The 20,655-nt window shown below is 38.0% G+C and overlaps 1 protein-coding gene across 8 annotated transcripts in view; it reads left to right on the forward strand.

Moving 5' to 3' along the window:
• Positions 1-20,655, forward strand: part of Bicd1 (BICD cargo adaptor 1) — a 187,912-nt gene that overhangs the window by 118,780 nt on the left and 48,477 nt on the right. For all 8 annotated transcript variants that reach the window (XR_004944515.1, XM_036181717.1, XM_036181710.1 and 5 more), the window contains exon 3: positions 14,095-14,247. Coding sequence is in view for 7 of the 8 variants with exons in the window: in XM_036181717.1 (XP_036037610.1) it covers positions 14,095-14,247 (153 nt within the window). In the remaining variant the exon portion in view is untranslated. The remainder of the gene's footprint in view (positions 1-14,094; positions 14,248-20,655) is intronic.

Below are 20,655 nucleotides of genomic sequence, written 5' to 3' on the forward strand. Positions count from 1 at the left end.
GTTACTGGGTTAAAGTCAAGGTGAGGAACATGCACATGTTCTTTTCCAGATCCCAGAGAAGGCTTCTTTGCACTCATTGGCACATGGCCCTCCTTACATCCTTCTGAGCCAGCAGTAGCATGGCATCTGGTCTCAATGTCTCACTTTCTCTCCTCTTTGTGTCTGCCTTCTTTTTAATATGGCAATCTGATTGCACTTAGGGTTTATCCAGCTTCCCCAGAATTACATTCCATTTTAATTTCTGAACTTAATCACATTGGCAGAGATTGTCTCACCATATAAGGCAGCAGTCACAGGTTCTAGGGATTGAGACCTGTACACTTGGGACTATTATTTAGCCTACCATAGGGCTATGTCACCACCATCTCTTCCATTATAACTGCATGTTCTATACCAATAAGAAAGTGAAATAGAAAGAATAAAAGGTAGTAAATATATAACTTTGGTTACCAACCAATTATTTTTCATATATCAGTTTATAATGTCTATTAGACAAACAGCAAAGATATGCTTAAAGTTAACAGAATGAAAGTAGTAGAGCTGGTGATGTCCATCTCATTGTCATTTACCCAATTCAGTTTGCATTACTCTTTCTGCCTGAAGCAGTCAACATAGAAGGGCAATGAGTCACTCCAAGGTCAGACAGAGTTACTACTCTCTTATTGTGATGGGCAAATCCACTATTAAGCTTCAGATTGAGAGAAATACCATTGAGTTGGCAAATGTTTTTGATGTGTAAGTGCAGAGAGTCATATATAACCACAACTTTCCAGTCTCTCTGTGTCAAAGAAAAATGGAACACTGCTGTATTTTAATTTACTGCAAAGTCTCCTTCAAGAATGATCTTTCAATGATCTTTCTACTCTGTGCAAATGCTGTGCTAGATAGTCCTAGAGACATCATCTGTAAAGCAATGTCTTTCTCTATTACACTGCTCATGGGATAAAATACAGTTGCATCATGTTTGAGTCAGTCTTTCACTGTCAGTACTTGCCAATGAGACATTTTGAAACCTATCTCTTTAAGCATCCTTTTGGATATTTCCACCTAAGCTTTCCTAGTTGCCACAAAAGTAAACACTGTAATATGGTTTGTGGGAAGAGCATAATTGCATCTATAATTAATTTTAACACTAGAAGGCACTCTGTCACCATGGGCTGCTCCCTCCAGGGTAGGTGTCTGATTCAGAGCAAAACACACATGGTTTGAGTCCTCTAAGGTTATAACATAACGGGGCTCTGTAGGATATACCATTTACTTCCCCAGCTAAAGATAAGTTATTTGGAGACAGGGCCTCAGAATTCAACCTAAGCAGATGTTGAACTTAACTACCATAGGTCAGGTTGTCCTGGAACTTAGAATATTTATGTTTTGGCCTTTTAATTGCTGTTAATTATAGGTATATATCACTAGGCCTGGCTTTAGATCATTTTTTATGCTAACGCACATCTTAGATGGCCTTGAAGTTGATCAATTCTCTATTTACAACCAATTGATCAATTCTTTATTGTACTCATGTCCGAAATGAGTAGAGTTCAGGGTATTACTGTGGTTTGAATGGGTTCTCCTGTGGGGCGTTTACCCACCAACCCTACAGCTCCCCAGAGTTTTCTTGAGTGTGAGCAGCAGGAAATATTAGATAGAAGGATTTATAGTGCAAAGATAAACAGATAGAAGATACAGGATAGCCTCAAGTGGGCCTGGAGCCTATTCCAACAGGCCCTGACTGTCTCTGCCCCAGGGTATTTATAGAGATACCAAGGGGGTAGAGCAAAAGACCTCCTCCCCCAGCACAGACAAGTGCAGACCATTTCAGACACCTGCACTCAGGCTTGTGGCCCTAATCATCCTCTATGTGGACCTGCTGGGTAAATCCATGAGGAACCTGAAAACGGGCTCCCACAGGTCCCCCTTTCTTAATGTATAAAAAATAACTCATTATTAATAGCTTACAGCAATCTCTATAGCTGTTACACCTCCCAGTATAGAAGAGGATGATATAGGTGGCATTTCTGTTTTGAATTAGGTCCAAGGTGACTACAGCAGTCTTAGCTGCCTCAAGCCCTTTCTAAACCAAAAACTTAATGCAATTGCAAACTTAAAGAATCCCTTAACTTCATCATTACCATTAACAGGTTAACATAAATATTGCTATACATAGTCACAATTCTCCCAATCTTACAACCCAAAGCAAACTCTTAACAGAACCATTTGAATTAGGATATATAGTGCTATATATAGTTAACAATTTTCTCAGTCTTACAACTTTAACTGTTAATAGAATCATTTGAATTTTCTTGCTAACAGAACATAGGAAAAACTTCTGACATATTCACATCAAACTTAAATATTTCCTTAACTCCACAAAACTAGGGTGCATTAATACCAATAGGTTAAACATAATTTCTGCAAACATATTTAACCTTAATTCACTCATAACTCCTTCTTTTCTTTATATTTTTTTAAACAAAATCTCAAACATGGTCAGAAAAAACCCAAACTTATATAATTCCTACAAACCCATATTAAAAAGCAATATTCTCAATCTAACCATTAACACTAAAAGCTTAGCAAAATATTCAAAAGCAGTTTCTTAATCAAACTCTTTACATTTTAAAGTAATCTTAGTATATCCATTTGCATTTCTTACTAACAAAACATAACATTAATTCACTCAAGATATTTTTTAAATTAAATAGACCAAGGAATATTAATTCTCCCTTTTCTTTTTTAAGCAAAGTCAAGCCTAGTTAGAAAACCCAAACTTTTTCATTTAAACAGTTCCGTTTGCAACACAAAACCAGTTCCAAAAGTAATTCCATTTTTACATAAACAGTTCCATAAAGCAATTCATGATCACCAGTTAATAAAGCATATATGCATGCATACACAAAACTTCATCTTGACTCTAGGTAGAAACAATAAATTTCTTCATTTAAACAGTTCCATTTTTAACCCAATTCCAGAAAACAGTTCCTAGGTCATCACTATAAGTAAACTCAAAATTATCCCGTCGCAATGAAATCTATTGTTCATTTCATTTCTTAAGTCCCAAAATTCAAATAATAAATTCTGGTATGAGCCTTCCAAATATGAAGAAATCCATAACAAAGCCTTTTTGTAGTTTTCTCTCATTTTCTTAAGTTCAAAAAGTTCAAAAAAGTAAATTCCGATATCAGATTTCAACTTCCAAATATGAAGAGATGTTTTACAACCAAAATTTTGCAGTTAACAATTTTAGTTCAAACAAGCGTCTCTGCAATTTTTGTTCTCACAGATACCTTTTTAGTTACAGTAGTATTCTAAACCGCACCGTTTTTGATGTTAGCTCAGGTTTTTCTGTGTTGCATTGATTTTCCACGGATCTCAGCTGCAGATGCCTTGTTATGCTGGTTCTGGCGTCCGCCATTCATAGTTTCTTAGCTGCTTCTGGAGCTTTTGAAACTAGTCAGACTGCTTGCTTTGCAGTCTGCTGGGACACTACCTTCTGTGTCTCAGGTTCTTTCACCATATACATTAAGCATAGATTCACACTCAACATTTACACTTTTTCACAAACTCACATATAACATATTAACATCTACTTATTTATACTCTTTAAGGTAACTATAGAACTACTTTAAGCAAATATATTTCTTATTACTTCTTATATACTTATATTCATTCCATCCTCTTATTTCTTATTTAAACTTACATTTACAACTAGCATCTTTACTTCTTACGAGCTTATTACTACATGTCTTAAGACTACCTTAGATACTTCTTGCAAGCTTATATTCTTAAAGGAACTCTATAGATCTATTTACAAACTTATATAGGGCTACCATTAGCATATATTTAACTTAGCAAACACCTTAAGATTTCTTAACACAGATCTAACAAGCAGAATAATTTATAGAAACTCACATTTTATTTTCATCTTTTACTATTTCTTATTCTTAATTATTATCACTATCTCTATTAGAAAGATTCTCTTAACTAGACAGGAGGTACATTCATCATTTCTAAAGTTTAGAGTTTATAGTCAGCTTTGCTATAAAACATTGGGATTTGTGAGTGTTTTTGTTATAGAGTTGTGATACTTGTTGCTAGGGGACTAACATTCTCAGGACAAAGCCACACCCCAAAGTTGCAAGTTCTCTCAGCCATTCTGGAACAGGCAGAGATGCACTGTCATGGGGTAAACGGTTTTTAACTAGAGGCTGTCCCTTCTCCCAAATTCATAATAGTTTCCCTAAGTGCTTCAATTCAGACAAACATTTCTACTGCAGCAGTACTTTTGGTTTGTTCTACCCCAAAACCTCACTTCACCCTGAGGGTGAAATTACTGTATTTAGCTCTTTACAAAATACTGCACAGCTATTAGGTGATATAAGTATTTTTCTAAAGTAGCTAGTAAAGCCGAAAGCAGCACAGCTCCGAACTCTATTTCCAGTGACAAAACCTCAGAAACACTAATCAAGCCACTTTCATTCTGGTTCCTTTATAGGAACGTCATTGGAGCTGACTTTTCTAAGTTCCATGCTCCATACCAAATGCTCTGGTAACCCGGAGCTTCATTCTCCTCTTGTGAAAAAACACAAACATCCTCAACCCCATATTAAAACAGGATCGGGACCCTTCCACAATCCGGAGCAGGGATCTTTCCATTTCACTTGAGCAAAAGTCACTTGGATGCCACTGTGCCAAAATCTATCTGTGGCAGACTGCTCACGGACATCCATATTCAAAAAGTTCAGAACAAAAAGAGCATGATTTAATGCATTTTGTGGCGATTGAGGGTAAATTTCTTTCTTTTCTATTTTTATTTTTTGAAGTTGTATTTTAAGACTGCTATGAGCCCTTTCCACAATACCTTGTCCCTGAGGACTATAAGGAATACCTGTTTTATGTATGATTTCTCATTGGGTACAAAATTGTTGAAATGCCTTACTACTATATCCAGAACCATTATCAGTTTTAATAATTTTTGGTATACCAATATATGAAAAACACTCCAAGCAGTGCACAATTACATGTTTTGTAGCTTCCCCAGGTTGTGCACTAGCCATTAATAATCCTGAATAAGTGTCAATGGTCACATGTACATATTTTAATTTACCAAATTCTGCAATATTAGTAATATCCATTTGCCATAGATGGTTAGGAAGAAGACCTTGAGGGTGTACCCTTAAGTGAGAGACAGGAAAATATTTTGGACATATCCCACATCATCTAACTATTTGACGAGCTGCTTCTTTGGTAAGATTGAATTGCTTTCTTAAGCTTTTACTATTTTGACAATGAAAAGCATGTGACTTCTACCAAGTTGCAAACTAAAACCAATCTTATTTGCTCTATTCTTGGCCTAGGGTGCCATGATTTATCTTAAATTGTAGTATCAGGAAATTTTATCGAAGCTAGAAACATATCATTTCATACTAAGAATAATGTATTAAGTACAACTTGTTTATAAGTTTCTTACTTAAAAGTTTACAGATAATTAAAATGAGAAGCTTAGTGCAAATTTTTCAAGTATGTTCACCTTCATATTAACATTAATTACCACATATTAACTGAATAGCCTCAGGCAGATGGTTTATCCTCTTGAACCTCAGTATTGCTATCTGGCATATGGGACTAATGGTACATACTTTACAGGACTGTTATGAGTATTGAGTAAATACTCAATGTGAAACACTTGGAACAGTTACAATTACAGAGGTAACATTAATTATTATGCTATTATTTCAATGACATTTGTGCACATTTATTTGTTGTGGGATAATGTTCTTGTACACTGTAAAGATTTGTCACTAGAATTGGTTCAATATTACACTGATTGACCAGTAACCAGGCAGGAACAATAGGCAGGAAAAACAGACAGAGAATCTGGGAAGAGAAAGGCTGAGTCACACAGGATGCCAGCCAGACGCAGAGGAAGCAAGAAGAGAATGCTGAACTGAGAAAAGGTACTAAGCTATGTGTCTAAACATAGATAAGACTTATGGGTTAATTTAAGTATAAGAGCTAGTCAGTAATAAGACTGAGCTAATAGCTGAGCAGTTATAATTAATATAAACTTCTGTGTGGTAATTTGGGAAGTGACTGCTGGGTATTTGGGAATTGGCAGAACAGAAATTTCCACCTACATTTATTAGATATATTTAAGATTTCATTCAAGAGATCACTCTAGAAGAAGAGTTGCTATATCAGAACAGACTTTTAAAAGAAGATCTATAGAAAGCTATATGCTTTTGTAAATAATCAAACCACTTTATGTTCCTATTAGTAAGATAAAAAAGTTTTCCATTTTAGCCAGCCTGTGGTTCATGATTATAATCCTAGCACTTGGGATACTGAAGCAGAATGACAGCCTGGGTTACATAGTGAGTGCCCATCTTTAAAAAAAGAAAAGAAAAAAATCTATAAAAAGAAAGCCAGCCATAGTGATCCCACCATTTAGGAAGTAGAAGCAGGTAATAAGACATTGGAAGTCATCTTCATTACATACTGAGTTTGAGGCTATTCTGAGTAAACGAGACTGTCTTTTTAAAAATTACTTCACCAAGCCCTGTGTGTTAATCAGCTTTCTGTCATTGACAAAATACCTGCCACAAATACTTATAAGGAAGAAACGTGCATTTTGGTGCATGATTTTAAGGATTTCTGCCCATGGTCAACTGTTTCTATTGCTTCTGGGCCTGTGGCAAGGTGGCCCAATATAAGGATCTATGGCGAGCAAAACATTCAATACATGATAGCTAGGAGGCAAAGACAACAGAGGAAGTGGGGCTAGAATCCAGAATTTTCCTAAAGGACATACCCCAGTAAACTAACTTATGCAATCTTCTAAAGTTTTCACCACTTCCCAAAGCTGTCAAGACATGAGCTATTAGAGGCCATATAAGGCCCAAAAAAGGTACCTGACATATGTTAAACTGTGTGTGTGTGTGTGTGTGTGTGTGTGTGTGTGTGTGTGTGTGTGTGTGTGTATTCCCCCCCCCCTTGGTTACTTACTTGGTAGGTAAACAGTAGCATTGTTGTTTTTGGAGATGGAGTCTCATGTTAGCTTGGACTGGCCTTAAACTGGCTAAATAGCTTGAATTCTTGATCCTCCTGATTCTGTACCCTGAATGCTGGGAGTAGAGCCATGCACCACCATACCTGGCTATTTTGATGAGTTTATGAGGTCATCCTTTAACAAAGCTTAGCATATATAGATACCCAGAAAAAAGTCAAAAGAATTAATAAGAAATATGCCACTTTTGTTTACTTGTAGAATAAATAATTTATAAATTAAATGTGAACTTAAGGAATAATTTTTTTTCTTTTTTCGAGACAGGGTTTTTCTGTGTAGCTTTGCACCTTTCCTAGAACTCACTTTGGATACCAGGTTGGCCTCGAACTCACAGAGATCTGCCTGGCTCTGCCTCCCGAGTGTTGGGATTAAAGGCGTGTGCCACCACTGCCCGGCTATAAGAAATAATTTTTAAAAATAATTTATTTTTATTTCATGTGCAGTTATGTTTTGCCTGTATGTATGTCTCTGTGAAGCTGTCAGATCTCCTGAAACTGGAGTTATAGGCAGTTGTGAGCTGCTATGTGAGTGCCGGGAATTGAACCTGAGTTCTCTGGAAGAACAGCCAGTACGCTTAACTGCTGAGCCATCTCTCTAGCCCAAAGGAATAATTTATTTGTCTTAAAATTTGCACATTTATTAGATTTTTGTGTCCTACTATTAGTGTTTGCTAAATGCTAATTGATTTTTCTTAATCTTTTGGTATGAGTTTTTTTTACTCTGCTTATCATTTTCTTGTTGGATTTGTTTTCCTTTTGACCCATAGAGGTTTCGGTAATTTTTTTTTTTTTTAATTACTGACTATTTCCAATTGGCTAAATTTTAACAGTTTTAAGTTGAGTATCTTGCCTTGTCTTTTTTCTTTGACCCTTCTCAAATTGTAGAAATCCACTGCCAATTGTTATGTTCTAGTATTTACTTTAAGTGCTTCATCTTTCTGTCTTTACTCTGTTGTGACTTTATATTCTGGTCTGCTTTCTTTGAGCTCTCTTCTGCCCATTTCTGTCCTGTTTTATTGTTCTTTGTATCTACTCTGACACCAAGGATACACCATTTAATTATTAACATATTGCTGCAGGCTGCAGGAAAATGTAATGGAACCCAGCTACTATCACAAAAGCTACTACTTGGAAAAGTCAAGGACTTTTCCAAAGGTCAAGTCATGGCTTAAGACGTCTTGGTGATATTTTAGCTTTTGTATATATGTAGCTGGTTCCTACAATGATCTTCTTGTGTGCTTCCAAGAACTCCTAACAGTGTATTTATTAACTTCTTACCTAACCACTTCTAGGAATGTAGATTGAGCACATAAATTCCCTTTTTGATATACTAACCAATATTAGCTCTCACCATATAATAATATATGTAAAGTTTACAGGTGTTATGTTATTTTTTTTATGTTTCAGTTATTTTGGTAGCCCTTCCATTCTTTATTAAAATTTTTCATTTATTTTACATACCAACCACAATTTCTCCTTTCTCCTCTCTTACTGTTCCCTCCCCCCACCTCCCATCTCCCCCCCCCCACTCCTTCTCTGTTCAGAAAGGGGCAGGCCTCCCATGGGAGTCAACAAAGCATGCCATATCTTGTTAAGACAGGACCAAGCTCCTCTCCCTGCATCAAGGCTGGGAGAGGCATGCCTGCATGGGGAGTAGGTTCCAAAAAGCCAGCTTACGTGCCAGGGACAGGTTCTGATCTCACTGCTAGAGGCCCCACAAATAGACCAAGATATAAAACTGTCATCTACATGCAGAAGGCCTATGTCTGTCCCATACAGACTCCCTAGCTGTTGATTCAGAGTCTATGAGCTCCCATTAGCTCAGGTTAGCTGTCTCTGTGGGTTTCTCCACCATGATCTTGATCCCTCTTACTCAGACAATCCCTCCTCTTTCTTGTTAACTGGACTCCTGGAGCTTAATGCTTGGCTGTGGATCTCTGCATCTGCTTCCATCAGTTACTAGATGAAGGTGCTCTGTTGACAATCAGGGTAGTCACCAATCTGATTACAGGAGAAGGCCAGTTCAGGTACCCTCTCTACTATTGCTAGGAGTCTTAACTGGGGTTACCCTTGTGGATTAGCCCTTCCATTCTTGATTCATCTCTAAATGGTCTGATTTGGTTTTTAAGTTATCAGTTCCCCTGTGTTCGTAATAAACTAGTTTGGAAGACAGGTTCAGCTTTTTTGTTTCAAACTGCTACTGTTAACATCTTTGATAAAAGTAGCTTAAGAAATTGGACACATCTACAATACAACTCTAATGCACCTAATGCTCAGGGATCATTTCAGAAGAGGAGGCAGGGAAGGTTTTTAGAGCCAGAGGATCAGGAAATTTGCTGTGAGGCTGTGTCTCCTGGAAATTTCAGAAGCTGACAGTGGAAGAAATAGTCTTCCCCAGAGAAGAGCCTGCCAATTAGTTATCTAGTACCATATAGTCAGTCCTGAAAACATACACACAAGTAACATTGTACATACTGAGAGAGAGAGAGAAACAACAATTAATGAAAAAGAGGCTGTGAGTCTGAAGGAAAGCAAGGAAGGCTATATGGGAGGATTTGGATGGAGAACAGGGAAGGGGAAATGATGCAATTTCATTATAACCTCAAAAAATAAAAGTAATTAAAAAAGAAATCTTTGTTTCAGTTGTCTACAGGAAAGAATTACGTTTTATCAACTGTTCCAAAATTAAGTTAATTGCTTTTCATGGATGTTTTCTAAAATAGAACATGGGAACCAATGATTTTTATAGCCAGATATTGAAAAAAACTATATAAAGATTCTCTAGTGTTTTAAATATAGAAGACTAACAATACCTAAATATTCCAGTCTTAACTTTTTTTGTTGTTAGTTTTGGTTTTTGGATCATACTATGTATTTCTGGCAGACTTGGAACTTGCTGTGTAGATGATGCTGGCCTCAAACTCACAGAGCCCCTTCTGCCTCTGCCTATGCTGAGATTTTGACCTAGTAAATTGTCAGGGGAAGCAGTAGGAAATCAGACTTAACCTTAGTAAGTTTGTTTGTATAACTCTATTTCAGCATGATTTCTGTCTCTGATGATAAAGAGTGTTCTCCTACATAGAAGGACAGCACTTTTCTCTTCTGGCCAGCTTCAGGTTGAAAGGGAAGGCAGGACGCCCTTCCTGTATCTGCTGTTTCCTTCAGTGCTTTCAGCTTAAAATAATCAAGATGTGAACATGGCATGTCCTGAACTCCTTCACAGGACCTTATTATCTTGTCTAACCTTTTTACGTTTGAGGGGAGTCTGTCGAGGACCACCCTGACCTTTTGAAGGGTTCTTGGGTGGAGGAGAGAGGAATTAGGAAATGATAGAAAGATAGTGACCAGGTGAAAGACAGAGAGAGACACAGCATAGCTTTGGAAGGCTTCTGGGTCAATACCTAGCCGCCATGAGGCTTTATTCAAAAGGGCTTTTTAGACACCAAGAGAAGAGGCAAAAGACCTCACCCTTGCAAGATCAAAGCATAATGTTCAGCCAAGTGTAGACCCTTCAGAACACCTGGTAACTACGTCTATGGTCATCCCATTATGCAGCCCTCCTGGGTAAAGCAAGTTCAGACTCTCTGACCTTGAGCAAGGTCTTAACACAGAGCCTCTATGGGCTCCCACATACATTTTACTTAGTCTTTTACTTTTAAATTTTATGACATTATTTAAATAACGGTTGGCTAGCTTTGTGATTTACCTCATCTACGTTTTTAAGGAGGTCCAAGAGAGGAGGAAGAGGAGGTCCAAGAGAGGGGGAAGAAGGAGAGGGAGGATGAGGGAGAAAGAAAGAGGGAGAGGAGAGAGGGGGTGCGAAGCTGTTAAGTCACTTTAGGCAAGAGGTTTATTAATCTCATTCACACACACACACACACACACACACACACACACACACACAGACAGAGAGAGAGAGAGAGAGAGAGAGAGAGAGAGAGAGAGAGAAACCAAACTAAGTTTCTAAACCAAAATGCTTTCAAAGCAAACAAATGAACTAGATACCTTAAACCAAGAACTTTGAAAGTAAACTAAAAAGATTTATGTTATACTGGGATCCTTAATTTACTAGCTCAGAATAAACAAGTGGACTATTGACCAAAGCAAGAAAGGCCCATGAGCCACAGAAAATACTAACAACCCACCTGAGGAAATAACACCAAGGAGCTCAGACTCATCGGTTCCAGGAAGGGAACCGGCTTTCACTCAAGCCCTTCCTCTGGTGAAAAATGGATCATTTTCAGAGTACCACATTTTGGCATCAAAAACTTTTGAAGTACTAAACACAGCCCTCATCTTAAAGGGAATAAGAGATAGTTTATTCTGAAGGCATTGTGAATGACTGTGGCCTAGGAACATAGACTTAGGTTATCCCAAATTCCATGTTCTAACATGGGAGTGGTTTTATAGTTTTACAGACCAAAGAAAGTCATCAATCAAGACACATTTAAAACACATTGGTGGGGACATCAAAGAGGTAGTTATAGCAAGATGGAGAAAGCTTTTCTTTGGGCCTCAAATGATGTCTGATGACACTCTTAGCTTTTGGGTTGATGAAAGCTAGTAGTCTGCTAAGTTGATAGATTTCAAAAGTATCTTTTTTCCTTTTTTTTTTTTTTTTTAAAAATCTATTAGTCACAGGATGTTTGTTCTACCACTCTACAGGTAGATAAGGAATAACTACTGATAGTCTTAAAGGTAGCCCAAGATAAGGTAGTTAGCCTCTGGACCAGCAACATTCCGAACTCTCAAACATCAGTGCAGTTTTAACCAGCCAGTCTTTGCAGACACAGCTTCTTTCCAGGAATTCTGCACAACACCAACATCATGGCAAAAGTCTGGAGTTAAGCCTCAATGCCTCACTAACACCATCCCACTCCCCCAAAAGGCAAAATGTTTGTTGTTGTTGTTTTTATTTTTATTTATTTATATATTTTTAGGGTTACTTAGGAGGATGAGCAGGGAGGTGCTATACCACCAGGGAATAAGTAAAGGTTCCTTTGCATTACCAAGTTAGATTGAAAGACTATTTGCCCTGAGGTTTGGGCTGGGAGACAAGTGCTTGGGAAGTCCAGAGTATACTTTTAGAAAAATGTTCAGATGAAGAATTTCACAGAAGAGTTGGCCTGGTTAATATGTGTCATGTGTCATTTGTGGGACTAATTAATATTGACCTGTGAGGTATGATAATAATTTGGCTGCCTTTGACCCCTGGGCTGTATGAGGGCAAGGTGAGTTCTTGTCAGTTCCCTGTGTTTAGGGCCTCAGTAGCTGGAAGTTGTGTTTCTTTGTCTATGTAATACTCTCGTTTCCAATGATTCAGTTTATAAATTATTTAAAATATTCCTTGAAAAAGATAAAGGTCTTATAGTCAAATACATTTAGGAAATAGTGCACTTTGTATTTTGCTCTAACAGAGTGTTAATATACACAAGCTCAATGTATATTGGCATTTTAAAGGTTCTGAGAGGCCTAGAAGAAAAAAATGTATAGTTTTAACATAACATTTCCTAACTCTCTTTTTATTTGAGGACTCCTGTTTATCTCCCAAGCTATGAACACAAAGATATGTTTCTCCCTCACTGATTACCTGTATTCATATTTAAGAGCAATAAGTCATATCAGTCACAAATTAGCATGGGTGAGTAGTTAGTGCATTTTTTTCTACAGAGTTGGAAAGGGAGTAAAGTATAAATATACATGGAGTAGAAGTTACCAATAAGGGTTTTTAAACAATGGAGAATTTTATGTAGGGCTGGTTTATGGTTATCCATAGGTTATAAAGTTAAAGTAATAGGCCCTCTGCTTATTGTGATGATCTGCCTAACCCTACACCTGCCAAATAACTACTACTGACAAATTTGGGGAGAATTTTCACAAATATATTTTTAACATAAAAGTGAGGTTTGTTTGTATGTGCATTTACACATGTATTTCTTTAATTTTATTCATTTTTATTGTTTTGTTTTTTGAGAGAGAGTCTTATATAACCCAAGCTATCTATGAACCCCCAATCCTCCTTCCTCTACATTCTAAGTTCGGGAAATCCATATGTGCACTACAATACCAAGTCATCCTTATTTATTTATTTATTTATTTATTTATTTATTTATTTATTTATTTAAATAGAGATCTTTACTTTAAAAATATGTATTTTTTGCTGGGCAGCAGTAGCACATGTCTTTAATCTCAGCACTCTGGAGGCAGAGCCAGCAGATCTCTGTGAGTTCGAGGCCAGCCTAGTCTACAGAGTGAGATCCAGGACAGGCACCAAAACTACACAGAGAAACCCTGGTCTTGAAAAACCAAATATTATATATATATATAAATAATTTTATGTGTGTAAATATTTTCTCTATATGTATGTTAATGCACTGAATGCATGTCTGGTGCCTGTTTGAAGTGGAAGAAGGCATGGAATATTCTGAACTGGAGTTATAGATATATAGATGGTTGTAAGCTGCCATGTGGCCCTGGGAATCCAGTCCAGGTCCTCTACAAGAACAGCCAGTGCTCTTAGCCACTGAGTCATCTCTCTAGCCCACTCCCTTATTTTTAACACTTATGAGACCCTACTGTGTATACTAGTCTGCAGCTTATTTTTATATCTAATAATACATTGTAGCTATATTTCCATTTTAACACATTAAAGTTCCCTCTGATTGTATTTCTCATCATTTTGAATAATTTTATAATTCAAAGAGTAAAATAATTTATTTCAGTGTGACTCCAAATAGCAAAAATTTAGTCTATTTCCCATTCTTTGTGTGAATAAACATGAATTTGCTTAGCTTTCTATTTATTAATTTGACAATATGTTTCAGGATGATTTTTAAATGTCAAATTGCTTGTGCTTAGGGTCAGGTATTTGTGCTTAGAAATTTTGCTAGATATAATTAAATTGTCTTTTAAAAAGGCAGTACCAATTTAATTCCAGGAAATTTTTTCTGTTATTTAACAAGTATGTTTTTCCCTACATTTTCTAAAACTTAGAATAAGGAAGTTTTATAATGATTGTTTATATTGTTGTTTCAGAACAATGAGATGGTGGAGCTTCAGAGGATACGAATGAAAGATGAAATCCGAGAATATAAATTCCGGGAGACCAGACTCCTTCAGGACTATACAGAACTGGAAGAAGAAAATATTACATTACAAAAACTAGTGTCCACATTAAAACAGAACCAGGTGAGGCTTAAGAAGATTCTCTTAAAAAGTTATATCACAGATGGGTCTACATTTTCTAATAAATGAGGGTCACTCTTCCCTTTTTTCCAAAATACTTAGTTTTACTATTTTATGCATGTGTATGAGCACAAACAGGGGTGCAGGTGCTTGTGGGAGCTACAGGCTTTGAATCTCCCTGGAGCCTGGGTTAGCGGTCCTTGTGAGACACCTGACATGGGTGCTGACAATGAGATCATGTGCTCTGGAAGAGCAGCATGTGCTCCTTAACTGCTGAGCCATCTCGCCAGCCCTATACTTTATTTCTTAAGAAACAGAAAGGGAGAACAAGGAATAACAGACCATGATAAATGAAGACCACATGAGAACAGGAAGAAGCAAAGTGCTAGAGAGGTCCCCAGAAGTCCACAATGATACCTCCACTGTAGACTACTGGCAATGGTTGAGAGAAAGCCTGAACTGACCTAGTCTGCTGATCAGATAGCCAAACACCCTAATGATTGTGCTAGAACTCTCATCCAATAACTGAGGGAAGTGGATGCAGAGATCCTCAGCCAGGCCCCAGGTGGAGCTCCAGGAGTCCAATTGTCAAGAAAGAGGAGGGACTGCAAGAGTGTGAATTGTTGAGACCAAGATTGGAAAAGCACAGGGACAAATAGCCAAACTAATGGAAACACATAAATTATGAACCAAAAGCTGTAGAGCCCCCAACTGGATCAGGTCCTCTGGATAAGTGAGACAATTGAATAGTTTGAACTGTTTGAGAGGCACCCAGGCAGTGGGACCTGGACCTGTCCTTAGTGCATGAGCTGGCTGTTTGGAACCTTGGCCTTATGCAGGGACACTTTGCTCACCCTGGAAGGAGGGTACTGGACCTCCCTGTACTGAATCCACCAGGTTGAATTGAATCCCCAGGGGAGTCTTTGCCCTGGAGGAGATGGGAATGGAGGGAAGGGGCTGGGGGGGAGGCAGGGTCCGGGAGCGGGAGGGTGGAGAACAGGGGAACCCATGGCTGATGTGTAAAATTAAAATACAAATATAATAAATTAAAAAAGGAGAGGGGGAAAAAAGGAAAAGAAAGAAAAGGAAAAAAGAAAAGAAAGAACTTGTCAGATCTTTTTTAGTCCTTTAATTTGTTTGCTGGAATTTCTCAATCTTCCTATGTCAGCTAAAATTTATAAGAAAGAAATGTAAATAGTATAGTTTACAATGCAATTTTATTAAGTAAGAAGAATGCTAATTTGTTTTAGTAGTAAGTCAAATGTATTATAATAAATTTAACTTAGCAACTTCTTGTTGTTGCTGGGTGTACTAACTTGTTTTATATAGCATCCTTAAGATCTTCCTGTGGAATGAATCTTAAAAGGTCTTATTAATAAAAACAAACCCAGAGTCAGGTATTAAACTAAATGCTGGGAGATCAGAGAAGCAGAACAAGCCACAGCTAACCTCACCTCGCCAATTCCTCAGCTGATCCTGATTCCTCAGACTGGAAGCCTTGGAATGGATCTCAGTTGAACTGCTGCTCAAAAGTCTAATAGCTTAAAAAGCCTCTAGTTTCTGTTTTTCAGACCTTATATACCTTTCTGTTTCCTGGCATCACTTCCTGGAATTAAAGGCGTGTGTCCCCATGCCTGGCTGTTTCCAGTGTGGCCTTGAACTCACAGCGATCCAGAAGGATCTCTGCCTCCAGAATGCTAAGATTAAAGGCGTGTGCTGCTGCTGCCTAAACCTATGTTTAATATAGTGGCTGTTCTGTTCTCTGACCCCCAGATAAGTTTATTGGGGTGCACAATATATCAACCACATCTTCCTATAAAAACTTGTCTGCCTTCCTCTCTCTCCCCTTCCCCCTTCCCTTCTCTGTCTTTTTCCCTTCCCCCTTTCTTCCCTTCCCTCCCCTCCCCTTCTTTTTCTCCTCTCTGCCCCTTTCCTCATTCTCCCATCTCTTTTATCTCTCCTCTCCTCCCTTTCCTTCCTTTCTTTTTCTTTGTTTTCTTCCCCTTTCTTTCATCTCTCCTCCTCTTATCTGTCTCTTTCTTTCATTTTAAATACTTGATTTCTTTTTTAGCTGTAACCTTATTATAAGTCCATTGTAATTTACATTTTCTTCCTGTAATGAGGCTTGGATGGTGTCTTAGTTCCTTTTTGTTGCTGTAATAAAACACCCTGGCAAAAAAACTTCTGGGAGAAAGGATCTATTTTGGTTTACAGTTTCTGGGGACATAGTCCATCATGATGAGGAATGCAGGTAGCAAGCAGAAAAGGCATGGCAACAGGAACAAGAAGTTGGATGGTCATATTACATGGGAGACAGAGAGTGATCAGGTAGTGGGCCTAAGCTATAAGTCCTCAAGGCCTACCTTCAGATACCAACTTCCACCAGCAAGACTCTACCTCCTAAAATTTCCACCACCTTCTCAAACAGCACCACTAGGTGTATTCAAACATATGAGCCTATAGGGGACATTTCACATTCAAACCACAACATTCTGCTTCTAGCCTCTCCTAGGATCATGGACATTTCTCTAGTCTAACTAAATCCTACAGCTTCATGTCTGCCATCTGGGGCTTGTGATGAAAGTAGCTGGGCCCCATTCCTCCAGCTCTGCCTCCTTCAGTACATATAGCCTTTGTCTTAGGTAGGCTTTATACCACATACAGCTTTCCTTGGCAGATGTCTCATGATTCTGATATCTCCAATATTTTGTGTCTCCACTACAACTTAGGATTCACCTTCACAGCTTCACACAATGGTTTCCCAGGGCCTTCTTTCAGGAACTTTATCCATGCCACATGCTGCCTGTTCTCAAAAGTCTTTGAAACTGTGGAAGAAGACTTCATGATCCTTTCATATCTCTCATGCCTGCAAAACCAGTCACTAGTAAGTTCTGCTGCCACCTTGAGTTGGAGCCTGGTTTACTCATATCACAATTATCAGATTCTATGTGCTCAACCTAGGGAAATATTTCCCTAGGTAATTGTTTACCAGGAACTGGAAATCACATGGACATCGGAGCTTAGGCTTTCTCCTTTTGAAAGAGACATATTTTTAATACCCTTCTACCCCAATTATTACTCTTTATCACCAAAGACTTACATAAAAATAGTAATAACCATTAAACATGTAGAATTGTGTCCTGCCTGGATATTCACAATCAAAGCATATCAGTCCATTATATTTTAATCCAGCTAAAATATCATGTGAATGACCTCTTGAATAGATTCTTTGTTTCCCTCTGAACTATCATGAGCCAACACATCATTATCTGCATTTCTCTCTTTATTTGACTTTCTAAAATCCTACCAGAATGACCCATCAAACGTTGTTTTTCACCCTTCAAGAGCTTTTCTTACCCAAAGTCCAAATTCTTCCACATTCTCCCACAAACCAGTTCCCAATGCCTCTTGGTCAGGTTTATCACAACAGTGATTTTACTTCTTAGTACCAATTTCTGTCTTAGCTGCTTTCTTATTGCTGGGATTAAAATACTATGAAAAAAGCAACTTACTGGAGAAAAGTTCATTTTGTCTTTTGGTGCTTGGAGGTAACAGTCCCTTATGATAGGAAAGGCATGGTTGCAGATAGAGGCAAGAACATGAATCTGGCCAGGTTATAAAGCCTTAAGGTCTCTCCCTATAACTGACTTTTTCCAGTGAGACCCCATCTCCCAAAGGTTCTACAACCTTTCCAAACATCACCACCATCTGGTGACTAAGTGTTCAAACTCATGAATATTTCACATTCTAACCACAATAGATGGTTTTGTTTTCCTAACTGGTTTGCATTTTGAGTTTTTACAATTATTGCTAGTTGTATTCTTGAATCTGTAATATGATGATTCACTTATAAATCAATTATTTGTGCCAGTAATTCAGCAAATGTTAATTAAAGTTCAAATTCTTTCAGAAGGGCTTGCTCAGAAACAAGGTCTAGGTCTATTCTAGTTTAAATCTGTTATAATCACTCAGTCAGGTCCATCAATCATGTACCAAACTGTAGGGTGATGAACATTCTTTAAAGAATTAATACTCTCTTTATCCCCATATGTAACTAATATTTTTAGAAATAGCTTTTATTCATGAATCTTCCATAGTGTGTTCCATGTGCCATTGGTCTAGTGACCTTCTATAACACTGAATGCTATTGTTTCCTTCTTCCATTGTATTTACAATTTTCAACTGTACAAGTCTGATCCTTCTAGAGATTACATTTTTCACTTTTTTTACAGCAAAATATTATATGTATTTGAGAAAAAACAATGTAGGCAACTTTGAGGTATCCTTAAAGGGAGAGGATATATCCTTTCCTTCATTCCACTGGGGACACAATCAAGATGGCAAAGCCCTCCTGGATTGTAGGAGGTTATGTAGCAAGAGAGAGAGGCCTGGTTCACAGAGGATCTCATGGAACTGAGATTCCAAGCTTGCCTTGGCTATATATTCCCATTCTGTTAAACAGGGTAAAGTCCTTCTATCTTAACTAAGACATTTTCAATTAGGTCTTGTTTATTTCAGCCAAATCTACATCTAAACTAAACTGGTATCTCAACATTTTCACAATAAAAAATTGCATCAAGGTTATGAAAAGAGTAGAGAAGTAAAATATATATGAAAGCAATAATGGTCTATGATTCCTGTTTCAATTTAAACAATAAAAATACAAACAAATATGTACAGTTTATATTAGTATCTAGTAAGATAATGTTTAGTACTTGTTCTAGTTTTTTTCAGAGTAGTTATCTATTAATAAAATGCTTATTGAAGAGCAGAATTTGGTTTTAAACATTGTGGAGGAGCATTGATATGTAGTTAGAATTTTCCTGCCTGGCCCAGTCAGGACAAATCTCTCTTACCCACCAGTCCCACAGTTGCTCAGACCCAACCAAGAAAGCACACAGAAACTTACATTGTTTACAAACTGTATGGCTGTGGCAGGCTTCTTGTTATCTACTTTTTTATCTTAAATTAACCCATTTCTGCTTATCTATACTTTGCCACATGGCTTATGGCTTGTGGCTTACCAGTGTCTTTACATGTTGCTTCTCATGGCGGCGGCTGGAGGTGTCTCTCTCCAGTCTTCTACTTCCCAGAATCCTCTTCTCTCTTGTCCCGCCTATACTTCCTGCCTGGCCACTGGCCAATCAGAACTTTATTTACACAGAGCGATATCCACAGCATTGATATAATAAGGGACACCTAGGAGAATAAAAAGGTACCTTTTTATTTTTATTTTTATTTTTTTATTGAGAGAGGGGTTCAATATGTAACCCTGACTGGCCTGGAAACTTACTATGTAGTCCATGCTGGCCTCAAACTCACAGATATCTACTTGTACATGCCTCCAGAGTTCTGGGATTAAAGACATATAGCACCATGTGTGCCCCAGATAACATGTTTTTAAAAGGTGGCATAAGGTTAGTACCATGGAAGAATCTCCAGGAAGGCATACCAGCTCAAGACACTGTCATCTATAGTTCCTATGACCAAAGGTTGTTTGAGCAGACTCCCTATTATAATTCAAAAGAATATTGCATCATTAACAGTATAGATATTCATTATTTGGGGTTAACTTTTTGGCATTTTTAAATATTTATTTATTTATTTTAAAATTTAATTTAATTTTATAAATCAGCCATGGGTTCCCCTGTCCTTCCCCCTCCCGCCCCACCCCCACTTTCCCCCCATCTCCTCCCCTCCATTCCCATCTCCTCCAGGGCAAAGACTCCCCTGGGGATTCAGCTCAACCTGGTAGATTCAGTCCAGGCAGGTCCAGTACCTTCCTTCCAGGATGAGCAAAGTGTCCCTGCATAAGCCCCAGGTTCCAAACAGCCAGCTCATGCACTAAGGACAGGTCCAGGTCCCACTGCCTGGGTGCCTCCCAAACAGTTCAAACTATTCAGTTGTCTCACTTATCCAGAGGACCTGATCCAGTTGGGGGCTCTACAGCTTTTGGTTCATAATTCATGTGTTTCCATTAGTTTGGCTATTTGTCCCTGTGCTTTTCCAATCTTGGTCTCAACAATTCACACTCTTACAGTCCCTCCTCTTTCTTGACAATTGGACTCCTGGAGCTCCACCTGGGGCCTGGCTGAGTTATTGAATGAGAGTTCTAGCACAACCATTAGGGTGTTTGGCCATCTGATCAGCAGACTAGGTCAGTTCAGGCTTTCTCTCAACCATTGCCAGTAGTCTACAGTGGAGGTATCATTGTGGACTTCTGGGGACCTATCAAGCACTTTGCTTCTTCCTGTTCTCATGTGGTCTTCTTTTATCATGGTCTGTTATTCCTTGTTCTCCCTTTCTGTTCTTGATCCAACTGGGATGTCCTGCTCCCCTAAGCTCTCTTTACCTCGAAACTTGCCCTTAATTACCCCCACACTTATCTAGGTTGTTCATGTAGATCTCATC

The sequence above is a fragment of the Onychomys torridus genome, chromosome 3 (assembly GCF_903995425.1).
Source record: "Onychomys torridus chromosome 3, mOncTor1.1, whole genome shotgun sequence".
Taxonomy (NCBI): domain Eukaryota; kingdom Metazoa; phylum Chordata; class Mammalia; order Rodentia; family Cricetidae; genus Onychomys; species Onychomys torridus.